Here is a 16,726-nt window from a genome sequence, read left to right on the forward strand (position 1 = left end):
GTTCGGAGGCTCGGCCCGGTCTGCCCCACGAGGCTGAGCCGCCCCCCTCATCCCCGGGAGGGAGGCAGGCGGCTGGGAGGCCGGAAGCAGGAAGGTGCGGAGGTCACCGCGGAGCCCCCGGCCCGGCCTCGCCGTCCGGCCTGAGAAGCGGGAGGACCCTCCCCCAGGACGCCGGGGGTCCCGGGAGACACAGCCCGCTGTGGGCTCATCGCCTCCTGTTGTCACCTCCGGCCCTGTTCCCTGGTCGAAGCCGCGACATGTGCAGAAAAGGAGGCGCGAAGCTGCCCGTGGCACCGGGGTCGCCTCTAGGTGGACGAGGGCCCGGCTAGCTCCCACTCCTTGGGGAAGCCTGGCCGGGCCAGCACCCTGGGAAAGAGCCCCTGGCCTTGTCACCACGCTGGACTCCAGTGATCTGGGGATTATCCCTTTGGTATGCAAATGGACGAACAAGGAACGGAGGAAGCTGTCAGACCCAGAATTTCCCCCTCTAGGGACATGGGGCAGTGCCGCGGGGCAGACACATCACAGGCATTCTCCTGCTAAATGCCACCAACACCCAGTGCCTTGGACACCATCCCTACTCTCTAGATAAGGAACCAGCCTGAAGGAGGCTGGGTAACATGCCCAGGACCAAACCGGAGTTTAGGAGCAGAACCGGAAGACAGATCCCGCTCTGTGCCCCAGAACCCCACCCCGACGTGTGTAACCAATTTGGCCTTTCTCCTGAGACATTAGGATATAATAAGAAGTATATATTTTGGTCTTTGTCTCGGGCTCCTGGCCAGAGCTCCGAAGACGCTCGTAATTTCCTGAGTCAGAAGAATGAAGGAAGCATCTCCTGTTTTGATGTCTGGCTTTGGTCACTGGCTCCTGGAAGGGCTCCAGGCGTGAAAGAGGCATCTCTTGTTACTCATAATAAGCCCCTCTCAACCACACCTGAATTTGTCTTAATGAGGTGACCTGTGGAAAGACCCTACAGACGGAGCCAACCCTGTGATGAGGCTTGGAACTTTCATCCACCTCTGACGAACTCGCCCACATGCCCCAACCCCAGGGAGCGGAGAAGGGCTGCGACTGAGTCCAGTCGCCAACGGCCAGTGACTGAATCAATCACACCTACATAATGGAACCTCCAACAAAACCTGAACACCAGGGTTAGGGAGTTTCTGGGCTGGTGAACAACCAGGAGGGTGGCTCCCCCCAAACCCCAAAGGGACAGAAGCGGCTGGGCTGGGGACCCTTTCGGACCTCGCCCTATGCACCTCTTCATCTGGCTGCTCATCTGATCTTTTAGAGCATCCTTTGTAATACATCGGTAACAGTAACTCACTAAAGCACTTTCCTGATTCTGTGATCTGTTCTAGTGAATTATCACAGCTGAGGAGGGGGTCCTGGGAACCCTGGGTTTACAGCTGGTGGGCCGGAAGCACATGGACAACCTGGCACTTGGGACTGGCATCGGAGATGGGGTGTCTGGTGGGAGTGACCCTGACCCTGGGGTCTGAGATAACTCTGGGTGGTCAGTGCCAGAACTGAGCTGAATCGTAGGACACACAGTCGGTGTCTGCAGAGAAGTGGAGACGCAGTTGGTGTGGAAAACCCCACACGTCTGGTGTCAGGAGTGCTGTTATGAGTAGAGAGAAACAGTTTTACTGAGGACCTCACGCTGAGGACGCTCCGGATGTCCATGTCCATCCCTTGCTGTATAAACCCCTGACCTGAGTCCGGAGATCTGGTCTCAGCCTAGGCATCCCCACCTAGAGGCCCTCCAAAGGTGCCCAAGCAGCTGCTGGAACAAGATGTCGAGAATGAACAGATGTCTGGCTTCGTGCCCACCTGCGTGCAGGCCTCCTTTGATGAAGACCAGAGCTCGGGATTGAAAAAGACTTCTGGCCACGACGATTAAAGAGAAACGAAAAACCGCCTCTGATTTGTACCTCTTCCCGCTCTTTTTGGTGAATGCTGGCTGCGTTGCCGGAAGCTCTGTGGGTTAGTCAAAGGTGGGAGACTGGTGCTTACACGTTGAGCCCAGGTAGAGGCACCTGTACAGTGACTCACTGACTGTGTGACTTTGAAAAATCTACTTTGCATTTTGTACCCACTGCATTTCATGCTCATTCATCATTTGCAAGTATGCTCTGCAAGAATCAAAACGAAGTAAAACAGAAAGGAAATACAGGTGTTGGTGTAACTACAATCGTTTGCTAGTACCAGCTGGGTTTTCTCGGGTTCCTACTCAGGACATTTTTATCTGCATCTTCCTTCTTCCACTGCAGTGAGATTTTGCACACATTCGTGCTTCGAGGCCTCAACAAACACTCGAGAGTGAATTAACACTTTGGTTATTACTCAAAAATTCCAGGTGTTCCAAAGAGGGGAAAACGTAAAAGAGAAAGAATTTCTGCACAGAGTTCTCTAAAGCCTTTGTCAACCTTCCTAGGGCACATGGGGTTATTATTTTGGATTCTAGTTCTATTTATCCTCTCCTGAAACATGTTAAAAGAGTCTACTTTGTGCTGGACAACTCCTTTTTGTTTAATACATTTGACAAACAGCAGTGAGCAGAGGTCTGAGCTGGGACAGTCCAGAGACTGTGTCTGTGTTTGTCTCTGAATCTCGGCTCACTTGCTGTGGGTTCATCACCAAATGCACTCAAGTCTCACTCTGTCCCCAAGAGGAGGGCTCACGAAGAATTGACAAGAACAGGTACTTATGGACAGAAACATGGAGAACGGAAGAACAGCATTCTCTCTATGCAGTTTGGCGAGTCTTGATTAAGATCCCCAATGCCTGGCAAATACGCAGAAAGAGTTCACTGGGGCAGCAGATTCAAGAATTCACGCTTATTCTCTGGCGTGTGAACATTTAATTACTTTTGTTCCAATCGCGTTTGGGCTGTCTTCCTGAACCTCTGTATCTGGACCCCCGTCTCGGATTTCTCCGCGTTGGTTGAGGGGCAGTTTTGCATCCCACTGGAACTGTCTTCCAGCGGCACGTGGCTGTAAAACGCAGCGCTGTGCCTGAGGCTGGGACCTGTTCTTCTATGGCCCTGGGTACCTGCAGCCCTTCCACCTCACATTTTTAACGAGGCGACCCCGTTCCTTTCCTCCTGGGCTTAATCATGAACGGGCTTCCACTTTCACAGTAAATCATCCCCAAAAGGTTTGGGGATTGGCCAAAAATGTTTTCCTTGAATCTTCCTGTCCACAGATAGCTTTGGGAAATGTTTAATCCCTGGACCCTTTGTGACTCTGTTGAAATATTTGTTTTTGTCGTTTGAGAGTCACACAGAGTCCCCCTCTAATGCTTTTGGGCACGTTCAGAATAAATTCACGTCTGCCTCTTTTCCTTGCATACTTTGCACTCTACCGGACCCGCACACTCCTAAAGGCCAGTCCATAACCACCCAGGATTTGAACACCAGGTCTGCTTTTTCACTTCTCAGTCACTTACAGATCATCTACACATTATTTTTAGAGTCTTAAAGTATTGTCGGTCAGCTTGAAATTTCATTTACTGTTTAAAATCTTTGCTTGGCGTAGCTTGTGTCCTCTGGGACCCTGCTGGCTGAGGCAGGGCCCCGGCAGCACCCTCAGGGCTGGCTTGGGACCACCAGCTCCAAACCAGGGGCTGGGGCGTTCGCTCGGCCTTGACCAAGCCGTCAAAGGCTGGCCCTTTACAAAAGGTCACAGCGATGCCCGTGGGACCAGAATGAGATGGTTGGAGCCCAGAGCGGCTGGTGTTTGAAGTCAGATCAGGAAAGCACACCCTCTGGAGATCGAGTCTGGAATGGAAAAAGGAAACACGAAAAGCAGAAGCCCTGGGCAAGTGGACGGGCCCTGCCCACACGTGTTCTCCGGGCACCAGCGGTAGTTGACTGGCTGCACTGTTTTATGCTCACGGGCACGTCTGACACCTTTCTAACCTCTGCCCCGTGTGCCCCCAGGAGTCCAGCATGTCCAGGACTTACGTTACAGATGCTCACAGGGGTGAGCTAGAGACGCCCCAAGAGGGTTCTTCTCTAATTCACGACTAGAACGATCGATCCTCTGAGAAACAAGACTGCCGCGCTCCACTTGCCGCGTCCTTCCGAGGGTCCCGACCAGGGGCGTCGCAGCCCTGGCTGGGCCCAGGCCTCTCCGCCTGCCCTGCCCTCCCAGCCCCCCACCCAGGCCGCCTGGAGGACACGCGTGCTCTCATATGCTAGTCTTCTCCGCATCTGCAACTGCGCCTGTGACGTTTCTCGGGCCCAGAACTCACGCCCCCCACTGCCCCCTCCCCAGCACACGCACAAGCCTGCAGGTGCCACCCAAGGGTCCCAGGCAGCCCTGCTGGGCGGGCATTTTGCACCTGCTTCCATCAAGTGCGAAACCCAAATAATCCAGTTTTCCAGCTGCCGGGTCCACATGCCACCGTGGTGGAAATAAACTCACATTTGACTCCATTTTTGACAAAAATAAACTCTCTCCACTCACGGCACGGAAAACCACCCATTCCCTCCCTCCTCTCCACTGACCGCCCAGCCCTGCCAGGCCCGGCCTGGGTGGGGGCCTGTCTGCCTTCTCCATCTGTCTGTCCCTCCAGCACCACCCTGGCCCTGCCTCTGCCCCTCAGCCCCGGCGTCCTGCCCAGAGGAGGGGGCTCCCTCTGGCTGGCTCCTCAGGTGTCTCAGGTCTGCAGGGAAAGGCGGGGGGATCTCTACCCGAGATTTCTGGTCTCTTTGCCCACACGACTGGGTTGCCCACGCGGCAGCATCCTCTACCTGTGTGTCACCAGCACCTGCCACAGGTGCATGGGGCACCTCACTGAGCAGTGCACACTGCGGTCAGAGGTGGGCTGGAGACTTAGACTCGGACTCCTTGGGTGAGGACACAGCACCTTAAGGGGACAATGGGGGGGAAACGCCAGCTCTAGACTTGGCAGCCATGCCGCCTTGGACAGGTGATCTGGGGCGAGGACCTCGGTCTTGTCACCTGCCGAGCGTGTGACATCAACAAGGAGAACCTCTGCCGTTTCTTCCACTGCAAATGCTATGGACACCCTCTCAGAGGTGCTGAACTGTGTTCCTCCAAATTCAGATGGTGAAGTCTTAACCCCAGAACCTCAGCATGCGAACTTACTTGGAAATGAGGTCATCGCAGGTGTGATTAGTGTGGATGAGGTCACGCTGGGGCAGCGGTGGCCCCGGATCCAACATGACCGGTGTCCTGGTCAAGAGGGGAAATGTGGACAGACAGGTCTCTCCAACAGTTCAAGGGTCAAGAGACAAGAGATCTGGGCTGATTTGAAGGTAATGTGCTTAAACCACAGATCTGCGTGAGGAACCGGGTTTGGGTGAGGCCTTCTGATATTGACGACCTCCCCAAATGGCCAGTGGACGTTTTTGGGGGCGTCAAGAACAAGGCTCAAGGCAATCATAAGAGGAAGAGTCCCAGCCTCCTAGTCTAGCTCCCTGTGCAGACCAAGATAATTTCCACCTTAAGGCTAAAGATTTTCAGGCAATTAAATTTAGTAGCTGACCCGGGTCAAGTTGGGTGAGTAATAATTCCGACTATAATTTCTTCTTTATGTGAGTCTGGACATCCTAGGATATGAAATACTGCTGCAGGATGGTCCATAACTCCTGGAAAGCTTTATGATAATTCACTTTAGAAATTATCTGAAGGGCAATCTTTGGCCATGGATGGGCCATTTTCCATGCTTCTGTGGGCCCCACTGGGCTAGTATCTTTTAACTGATGGTTATCTATCCACCTAATGAGATAAATCCATCTTTCTCTATCATCAGGTATGCAAACTAAATAATACAACAATATTTTGGGTTAGAGAACTATGATTTTTTGTGATGTTAAATTCTAAGACATAAAAACAGATTTATAAAATTATTTCCTTCTTCCAGAACGAGGGGAGAACAAATCTAGCACCCCCTACCCCCCGACTTGGTCACAGTCACCTGGTCCCCTGTGACAATCCTCTCCACCAAATGCAATGATATTTGCAAGAAAAGAGTGACCCTCAAGACAACTTCAGTCGCTGCAAGAGATGAGACTAAGTTGTTTGTTCTCCTGTGTGTTTTGGTGGATAAAGGAGCTGATGTCTTCATTTCTCCTTCCTGATTCCAGTTCCCGCCCCCAGGGAGGTCAGGCAGGTGAGACCACACCTGGGCACTACCCAAGGGCAGTGCGGTCAGGAGTGCAGTGGCATGCCCTTACCTAGGAGGCAGGTACTTTGCACACATGCTCTCATATGTATTCATAATAGAACATGTGTCCGGGTTTTATTCTGGCACTCAAGAATAACAAGGCAGAGACCGGACGGATTTTCTTAACAAAACTTGGTACTGAAAGGAAAGTTCTGACCATCGGCAAAGTTACTGGTGGCAAGTTTCGTGAGGACTCCTCTGAGGGTGACAGGCTGCAGAGGTCCCTCTTCTCTGTAGCTGGTTCCCCCTTGTTCTGCTTCTAGCATGAACTTAGGACCTGGCCAGGTGCTTCTCTGTCTAGTGATGCGGGGCTTTCCAGAGACAGTCAAACAATCCCTTCCTCTTTCATCCTCCCTTTTTGCAATGCTGTCAGGAGGCAGTTTAACAAGATCTGTTAAAACGCATCACAAAGGCCGATAGCTTTCTTTACCAGTAACTGTGCCTCTGGTAACTTTCTGTATCCGTCCAAGTGGCAGAGAAAGAAAAGGGTCCAGGTGGCAGAAAGCAATGCGGCCAAGAGTCCGGATGCCCTCCCCCACCCCACAGGTCCGTGCGCTCCGATTATCTCTGCTCTTTTTTTTTAAATTAATTAACTTTTTGGCTGCGTTGGGTCTTCATTGCTGCTTGTGGGCTTTCTCTAGTTGCGGTGAGCGGGGGCTGCTCTTCATTGCGGTGCGTGGGCTTCAGTAGTTGTGGCACGTGGGCTCAGTAGTTGTGGCGCACGGGCTTAGTGGCTCCGCAGCACGTGGGATCTTCCCGGACCAGGGCTCGAACCCGTGTCCCCTGCGTTGGCAGGCGGATTCTTAACCACTGCGCCACCAGGGAAGTCCTATCTCTGTTTTTTTATGCATTTATTTGTCAAACACACTAGAGTGTTTCCTACGTGTCAGGCACTGGTCCTGCTCTTTGCGTCCTCCTAATGGCCCTCTGAAGAGGTTCCGCTATCACCCTCGGTTCACAGGGCAGGAAACCACAGAGCGGGGCAGCCATCTGCTCAAGGTCGCCCAGCAAGTCACTGCTGGGGGGGTGGATCCCCGCCCTCTGCTTGGCGCTGCCACTCAGGGCTCCTCGCTAGCTCCCTCCCTGGCTCACGTCTGTGCTCCCTCCACGTTCCAGCAGCCCCCCGGCTCCTGTCCCTTGAGGTCTGTCTCCCCCCACTCCTTCTCACGGCAGCCGAGGGGCGTTTGCGTGCCCCATCTTTTACCATCGTAGAGGCCCCATGAGAACGAGGGCCACAGTTTTGCTCCACTGTTTCCCCAGTGCCAGAGCCTGGAAAGTATCAGGGAACCAGTGAAGGTGTGTGTGTTTCTGGGTCACATATACATCGTCCCTCTCCTTCCTAATTAAAGGACCCTTAGTATCTGCCGAGAGGAAGGCAGGCCAGGCCCCAAGCCCCTGACGAGTCCACACTCTTGACATCTGCCCGTCTGGGCAGCTCCGAGGCCAAGAATGGGTTCCTGCACCACACAGAAGTCTCTGAATATCCCGTGTTTCTCTCAAAACCAAGTTTTAAGAAACTAGGCTTTTCATCATAAAACAAGTGTGTGTTATTGATTAAAGAATCAAACTACTGACATGTCTGGGGTGAAAGGAAAAGCTCACCTCCCCACCCGGCCCTCCACACTCGCTGCTAACAGCTACTTGTGTGTGTTTCCAGAAATTTTCTTTGCTCACTTCCCTCCCTCTCTTCTAAAAAGGCAAATAGAATCATTCTGGGCATTTGCTATTTTTCCTTAACTCTTCGTTTCTGGCTGAGACGTGTCGCCGAGCCAGTGGTGCAGACCTGCTTCACCTCCCGGGTAGATGGACCCCGCTTCCCTGAACCGTCTGTCGGCGGTGGGAATGTGGGCTCCTTTCTTCCCCTCCTTCCTGCACTAACAACATCCCGTATGTCTCTGGGTACTTGTGCGACTACGTCCTAGGAAACATCCCAGAAGTGGAATTACTTGGAGGAAGAGTATGTGCTTTACTTTGACAGACATTTTCAACTGATGTATGGAGAGATCGGGGCAAAAGCACCCCCTGCCGAGGGTTCCCCTGTCCTGACACCTCACCACAATGGATGGTTCCAGACACGGGCCGCCATGCTGGATCGAGAGGCTAAAATGGTCCAGAACGCTTCTACAGTTAGGAAGAGGGCACAGCCACTGTGGAAGATAGTCAGGTGGCTCCTCAATAAATTAAGAATAGAATTACCATAGGATCCAGGAATTCCCACTTCTGGAACTCAGGGTCTTGAAGAGCTATTTGCACACCCATGTTCGTAGCAGCATTATGTACAACAGCCAAAAGGTGGGTCAACCCAAATGTCCACGGAGGGAGGATGGATGAGCACAGTGTGGTACACCCGTTCCACGGAATATTATTCAACTGAAAAATTAGCGAAATTCTGACATACGCTACAATACGGATAAATCTTGTGGACCTTATGCTAAGTGAAATAAGCCCGACACAAAAACCCAAATTCTGTATGCTTCCACCGACATGAGACCCCAAGGAGAGTCAAAACACAGAGACAGAAAGCAGAAGGGTGGGTGCCAGGGGCTGGGGGAGTGCGAATGGGGGTTTCTTGTTTCATGGGGACAGAGCTTCAGTTTTGCAAGATGAAAAGAGTTCTGTGGATGCATGGTGTTGACGGCTGCCCAACGCTGCAAATGTACTTGACTACTGAACTGTGCCCTTAAGAAATGGCTAAGACGGTAAACTTTTTGCTGTGTGTATTTTACCACAATTGGAAAAGACAGGAGGGGGATAAGATATCACAAAGAACTGTACAGGCACTCACTGGTTAAAAAGTATAGCAATTATGGAAAGCAAGAAAAAAATTGCTCTGGCTAGCCGCTTGATGACATAGGGAGGTCTTTAGGTAAAAATTGAAACCCTCGGGCTTCCCTGGTGGCGCAGTGGTTGAGAGTCTGCCTGCCGATGCAGGAGACGCGGGTTCGTGCCCCGGTCCGGGAGGATCCCACATGCCGCTCAGCGGCTAGACCCGTGAGCCATGGCCGCTGGGCCTGCACGTCCGGAGCCTGTGCTCCACAGCGGGAGAGGCCACGACAGTGGGAGGCCCGTATACCGCAAAAAAAAAAAAAAAAAAAAAATTGAAACCCTCACCTCATGTTTGGGTCTGATAAATACACCATTTTATTCCTCAAGACTGTGATTTTATGTATTATCTTTCTTGTGTTTTTCTAAATCTTGATACTTTTTGTCCAGTTTTTCCACAGAAAGAAAATTCCATATAAAATGAAAACAAGTTGAGATTTTCACACAATTCATTAAATCCAATTACAATGAAATTTCAGGGAGTTCTCTACAGGTGAAGGGAGAAGAATTATATCCTCAGCTCAAATTAAAGTAAAAAAGAATCAAGTTGTGAGCTAAAGATAGTTCGAGGGAGGGTGAGGGTTGACACTTGGAGAGAAAAGGAGTGGGGGGAGGGCGAGAGACCCCCATATCCTATTTTACACGAAACACCGAGCCATTCTCCATCACTCCCATCACAGAACAGTCAAACTGGGGGGGACTGTTTTTAATTAGTTACCTCTCAAAGGTGGATGGTCAGCCTGAGACCATCAGTACGGAGCCCCAATATTCCCCCAGTTGCCTAAAAAGCAGGCATTTCGGAAACACCAGAGGGACGTGGTGCCCCAGACCTGCACAGTCCGTCAACCACAGGGACCAGAAGATGAGCTATGATGGGGCCGGTTTCCTAGGATGCATGATGAGGTGAGGGGGGCCCCGGGGGCCCGGGGACGTGGGGGGTACACGTGGGACCCTGTGGCCACAGAGCTGGGAGGCTCTGGTCAGGAGCCACCTTGTGCTCCCTTCAACATGAATGTGATGCCTGGAGCTGCAGCAGCCATTCTGTGATCATAAGACACCATGTGTGAGGATGAAAAGGCAATACACTGAGGATGGTAAACTAAGAAGACAGACCTATCCGGGCTTTTGAGAGCAATAGTTCAGCTGCCCAGCCAGTGGTTACAACCCTCTACTGCAACACGGCTTGTAATGTGAGAAAAATAAACTGCAGTTTGAAACATTAAATTAGCTGGGTTAAATAATTTTAAATTATTTAAGAGTTCTTTACTTTGCAGCTAAAAGCAATTCTTAGGGATATACCCCTTTTCATAAGTGAATCTAACATTTCTCCTTTTATCTACTTTGTAGTATTGTGAGGATTTGAATGAGATAATAATTTTATTAGTGCAGAATTCCATGTGTATCATTGTCATCCCGAGAGGAACCAGAGGCTCAGGAAGAGAAATGACTTATTTACCTGGTTTGTGAAAGAACCAATCAGCAGAGGAATGTGAGAGGCTGTGTACCCGCCTTCCCCAGCCCCCTGGCCTCTCAGTGCTGTACGGAGAGCCTGTGTCTACACTGGATGGGGATAAAGCACGAGGAAGGAGTCACAGAATCAAAACAAAGGGGTAATTAACCCAAAGTAATTGCTGGGATCAAACATTAAAAGACTGATGATACCAGACGGGGGTGGGGCTCTAGACCAGGCAGGCTCAGGGGTTCAGGCAGGAGCAGAAATGATGTGCAAAGAGGTTTACATGCACTTTGATGTTTCACAGCTCTGCAAACCGGATTCTGAGGCAGGTGTGTTCTAAATCGGGTTAAGATCTGCTCAGCTGAACGACAAGTTGGCCTTAGACTAGCAGAGATTATTTCAGTGTCTCTCTTGAACTGATGGAGACATTAACGAAAAGTAATCAATTAATTCATGATCCAGATCAGAACTGGGCAAACCATTATGATCTCTCTGTAACATTCAAAGACAAATTAGACGGGGTGGCTTTTCCAGGGTTCTGTCTTTAGTTTACGGAGTTCTAAAGTAAGTGCCACCATTTTGTATAAAAACGGTGACTGTTAGCTAACAATACCCGGGCAGCGACCGTGTGTTTTTGAAATCCTCAGAGCTCGGACAACACGTGATAGAACTTCCACCCCTGCGTCAGGGCCTTTTGCTGTCAGAGAACGTGGTGAAATGCGGGGCCAGACCAGAGCAGAGTGTGAGCATGTGGGCGTCCCAGGGCGGGCCCGGGGGGCTCAGGGAGTCTTACCCAGCCGGTTGCAGGGGTTCCGTTTGAAGAGGGCTCTCAGAAGACTCTGAGCCTCCACGCTGAGGAACTGCGGCATGCCCAGCTTGGCTCTGAAAAGCACAGTCGTATGTTCGGGTAAGAAGGATGAGCCCCAAAGGGCGCAGGGTTTTCTTCAGGCCTGTGTGGTTCTGCAGTCAGCATTCACAGACAAGTCCAATCATATCCACGTGACCCAGAGCAGGTGTTTACAACAGCTATATAATGATTCACTAAAAATAACAAGGCCACTAAAAATAAACAAGAATGATCCCACGAACATACAGAACATTTTAAATGGAAATTAACTATGGTTTCCAAGACAACAACAAACAAGGCTTTGGAGAGATGCCAGCGTGGTCGACGTCTTAGGACCCTCCTCTTGGCTTGAGGAGACAGCTGGATTCTCTCCTCTGCCTCCGGTGGGGTCTGCGGCCACATCTGGGAAAGGACGGCCTGGCAGGACCTCGCTCTGGGAACCACGTGTCCACAGCTTGTTGCTGCCCCGTCAGAAATGGTGTCACTCCCAACGACGGGTTACAAGTTCACACCTGGGAGTTGCTGGAGGGAATTATTCTAGCTTCAGAAAAAGGGTCTTGTTCCCTCTTAAAATGAAAAGGAACAGAGGCCATCAAAAAAAAAACAAAAACATAGTAGACCGTAGCTACGCATGTCATCCATAGTGTAAGGTCACGTGACACAGGGAAACACCGTTTACATCCTCTCTACGGGGTGTCTTCCACGAACTGCTCTCCTTCTATTTATACAACGAGGTATCTACAAAACCGTAAGCTTTGCAGGTGCCTCCTGGTTTTATAAACGTTGCGTGTCCACCCGCAAGCAGAGTTTGAGAGAGCTGGTCGTGAGGCCAAGCACCTTCATGGATTCTCCTGCAGGTGCAGTGGGCCCACCCTCTCACTGAGCAGGCAGACAGTCATTTGGAGCCTGCCTGATTCCAGGGCCACTTCCTCACCCCGTCCGCTTCTCTCTCCCAGAGCTTGCCCTCTGACACCTCGCTCAGAGGAAGCCTGCTCTGATGAAGATGTTACAGCAAGGGACTTCCCTGGCGGTCCAGTGGTTAGGGCTCTGCGCTTCCACTGCAGGTGGCACGGGTTCGATCCCTGCTCAGCGAACTAAAATCCCGCATGCTGTGCAGCACGGCCAAAAAAAAAAAATGATGTGTTTTTTTGTTTGTTTGTTTTTTGTTGTGTTTGTTTTTTAAAAGCTATTACACCAAGACTGGCTCTGGGTTTAGACTTCCTTCTAGGGTTCTAAGAGCAAAACCCATTTCTGTATTAAAAGATTCTTCATGAGAATTAAGGAGAAAATTATGTTCGTACTCAGTGACTCGGGCCATATGATGCCTGCTGACGTCAGGCAGGAGAGCTCAGGCACGTGCACGAACGGGTGAACAGGCAGAGAAGGGAAGGCTCTCTCAGGAGCCCCTGCGGCCCTTTGCCCCCCAAACCTGCACTTTTGAAGGTCACCAACCATCATGTCCAAAGACCTTGCCGTTGGACAACTTAGACGATTTTTACTGATGGAAAACTTTATCTTTGGTAGGAGATTTCATCAGAATCACTCAGAGAGGCCACCGGCGTCACCCACTGACATGAAAATGCCAGGAATGCTCATCACCGTTACCGCCTCCTCAACAGTCCCGGTTCTGAAGACCGAAGCTCTTGACATCAGCAGGCGCTGACACGTATGGGGTGGGTCCCAAGCGGGTGTGCTACTCACTTGAGGATGAGGGCCATGGTCTCCTTCCTGTCCTTCCCCTGGAATGGCAGCGAGCCCGTGAGCATCTCGAACTGCAGACCAACACAGAACAGGAGAAAGAGTTCAGAACAAACGAACTTCACAGTGGCGAGACCCAGACAGGCAAAATGCAGCCCAAGTTCATGTACCCACTCGAAATCCTGGTCAGTTAAGTGCAGGCGCTGGCCTACGTGCTTGGTGTACAGCAGCGAACAGAACTGCACTGTGGACCTTGGCACTCAGTGGGGAGACTGATGGATGATGGACACAGTAAATGCTTCAGCTCTACGGCTGTGAGGAGGTGCTCAGTGCCGTGGAGAGGGGGATGGGGACCTGCAGCCCATGGCCACACACCTTCCACGGGGTCGACGGAGGACCCGCCCTTCTCTGGCGGGTGCCGTGGAGGGGCTGAGCTAGGAGGGGAGGGCAGGGGTGGGGAGAGAGAGCTCCGGGTCCAGATGGAACGGGAGGCTGCTCTGCAGACCCTGAGTGCCCTGAAGAATCATCCCCGTGACGACCCGCCTCCTTCAGGCGACTGTGACCCACCTCCCCAGCTGTCACGAGACACCGAACGTGGAGGGGACGAGTCTGTCAAAGGAGTGAGCAATTCAGGGAGGAATGCCCTGTGCCCGAGACCAAGGTGGCGGCACCGTTGGTGGCATGTGGACCGTGGCAGACAGCAGAGGCTGGGCCTCTCCTGGAAGAGGCGAGGGGCCAACCTCTCTGGTCAGCTTCTCCAAAGTCCAGGGGCATTTCCCGTCTCATGGGGGCAGGGGGGGCAGGTGCCCGGGGAGCCCAGGCCCGCTCTGCTCTCCCTGCCTGTGGACCCTCGGGGCACAGACCTTCCTGGGCACAGGCACCGCCACCTGCGCTAGGGATGCGTGAAGGTCACGCCCTGTGCCCGGGAGACCCTCACAGATATGCGTGTTCACAACACAAGATGACAGGGCCCGTAAGAGCAACGCGGCAAAGCACCAGCCATCGACAGCTGGGGAACCAGAAGAGGTTCCAGACGTGAGTGTGGGGAGCTTGGGGAAGACGTGGAGGAAAGAAGTGGGGAGAAGCCTGACTGGGGGCATCAGCTCAGGACGGGCCACTGTCCTCCTCCCTTTCTTGTCCCTCCTCCTTCACTACCTTTTGTTTGTTTGTTTTTTTTTTTGCGGTACGCGGGCCTCTCACTGTTGTGGCCTCTCCCGTTGCGGAGCACAGGCTCCGGACGCGCAGGTTCAGCGGCCATGGCTCACGGGCCCAGCCGCTCCGCGGCATGTGGGATCTTCCCGGACCGGGGCACGAACCCGTGTCCCCCGCATCGGCAGGCGGACTCTCAACCACTGTGCCACCAGGGAAGCCCCCAGCCTACATCTTTAAGGGCTTCGCGAGTATCCCTAGGATCCACGGACAGGATGAAGCCTGTGGTCTCCCTCCGGGAGCCCACCCCACCCTCCAGAGGAAGGTGCTTCTCAGGCGGATGCGGGCTTAGGATTGGAATCACTCCCGAAGATGCAGAGCTGTAACCTCGGACCTGGGATGCCGTGTCGGGAAGACGACTTCAAACTTCTGGTGAAACCCGCAGCGAGGGTGCTGAGGCCCCCATGCCCGCCCCCCAGTACACACCCTCCAGACAGGGTAACGGGGAAGCACCCCCGTGGACAGGAGCGGAGTCGAGGACGCAAAGTCGCCCTGCAGAGGGAGAGGCGACCCTGACGGTCTCACCAACGTATCTAAGAGAGACGATCGCTGGGAAGGTAAGCAGAGCGGGACGTCCCCATGGCTTCTGGCCTGGAGACGGACTGCGCCCCAGCAGAGGCCACTCAAGGTCTGCATAACCACGAACACAGCAAGCGTCACCAGCGCCCTGGCAGCTGATGCTCACGGAGCCCTTGTCAGGTCGCGAGCTTGGGCCCATCACTTGCCTGTATTAATGTGCTTAACTTGTTGTGATTCTGTTTTGAGAACAGGCTTCTCATTACAGTCTGACTTCCCTCGTAGGGGGCTGACGGGGGGAGGACGCACTGACCCTGGAGACGGGGGCACTGGCCCACGTGGCGTGACGTCACCTACTGTACGCCCGTGAGCTGGCATCCCGGCCGGAGCCGTGGGAACTGCCTCCTGAGCTGGTTTGACGTGTCTGCCCCCCACAGACAGGGGTCAGCTGTCCGTGCCGACAAACCCAACAGAGCCAGCACTTCCGAGCCCGTGGGGCCGGGGACCAGAACCGAGAGACCGAGTGTGGCCTCCTGGGTACCAGCCTAGGGGCACCCAGCTGATGCCCTGCACCGTGAGCAGGACACAGCCCAGCGGTCCTGGGGCCAGGGCAAGAGGCACGTGTGTGCGAAGGAGGCTACGCCGGTGCTGGCCGAGCGACGGATCTACGGAAACTCCCGTCGCCTCAGTTTCCTCATTTGTGAAATGCACAAGGAGGGGGCTGACAAGCCGGGAATGTCACGATGCTACTCCCATCCAGTCAATGCCAGACTCACAGCCTCGGAAGTCTGGTCCACGCCGAGGGCACGGCGGGCCTGGAGGGGCTGCCTGCATAGGGCCCGGCTGCGGGGGATGGGTGGGGGGAGGGGGAAGGGAGGAGAGGAAGGACCGCGTGAGGCCGGGCAACAGCAGCCAACCCCGCTTCTGTTGTGACTACAGACCGCCTGGCTAGACGGTGTTCGCTGCACGCTCTGTCTGCAAACACATGACCCAAAGAAAATCCAAGTTTCTCGATGCAGATGTAAAAACGCTTCGCTCCACGTGTATTTTGGTTCGTGGTGATTTTGCTGACTAAGTGGAGGAATTCTGTGTTTGAAATAAGAAAATATCTTTAATCTGGAGAGAGCTGCGTCCCTTAAAATCCTCATGTTAAACCCAAAAGAGCATTAAGTACAAAGGTCTGACTCTGAACACATTTGCATCCTCACTTGAATCCCAGCTCTGTTTCCTGATGCTGGGAGTCTGGGGCGGGGACAGAGAGGAGGCTGCCAGGAAATGCTAGGGCCAGGAGTCGGTGGCCCCCCTTGTCCTGAGTCACACAATGGGCACTGTTTTCCTCGGGTCACTCCTGCATCTCTGAACCCCAGGGACGGGCGGGCGCTCAGGGGACAGCCACACGGGCACCTTGGGGACCGCAGATGCCACACTGCAAGCAAGTCAAGCCACGAGCATGCCATACCATGAGCACGCCATACCACGAGCACACTGTACCATGAGCACGCCATACCATACCATGAGCACGCCGTACCATACCACGAGCACGCCGTACCACGAGCACACCGTACCATGAGCACGCCATACCATACCATGAGCACGCTGTACCATACCACGAGCATGCCATACCATACCACGAGCACGCTGTGCCATACCGTGAGCAAGCCGTACCATACCACGAGCACGCTGTACCACAAGCACGCCGTACCATGAGCACGCCGAAGGACCACCAGTCCGCGCTCTGCGTGTGGCCCCGCCGGTTCACCACCTCGGGCGCCATGTACTCGATCGTCCCACAGAACGAATAGGCTCTCTTGTCGTGGTCGATGGCCTCCTTACTCAGCCCGAAGTCTAAAAGAGGAAGAGCACACAGCGCTCAGTGTCCGGGCGGCACTTGGAGCCCTGGCTGCCCAGCCGGCCCACCTCCCGCCGCTGTCCTCTTGGGGCCGAGCTGCCCGCAGAAGCTGAGTCAAACCCGACAC

The 16,726-nt window shown here is 53.4% G+C and overlaps 1 protein-coding gene across 1 annotated transcript in view; it reads right to left on the reverse strand.

The window, feature by feature from the left end:
* Nucleotides 1-16,726, reverse strand: part of RPS6KA2 (ribosomal protein S6 kinase A2) — a 161,533-nt gene that overhangs the window by 41,037 nt on the left and 103,770 nt on the right. Inside the window, exons 8-10 of the mRNA XM_081250651.1 lie at nt 16,453-16,595; nt 13,029-13,099; nt 11,274-11,362 (exon numbers count right to left, since the gene is read on the reverse strand). Of these exons, the coding sequence (XP_081106777.1) occupies nt 11,274-11,362; nt 13,029-13,099; nt 16,453-16,595 (303 nt within the window). The remainder of the gene's footprint in view (nt 1-11,273; nt 11,363-13,028; nt 13,100-16,452; nt 16,596-16,726) is intronic.

Source organism: Mesoplodon bidens (assembly GCF_964165515.1).
Source record: "Mesoplodon bidens genome assembly, chromosome: 12".
Classification (NCBI taxonomy): domain Eukaryota; kingdom Metazoa; phylum Chordata; class Mammalia; order Artiodactyla; family Ziphiidae; genus Mesoplodon; species Mesoplodon bidens.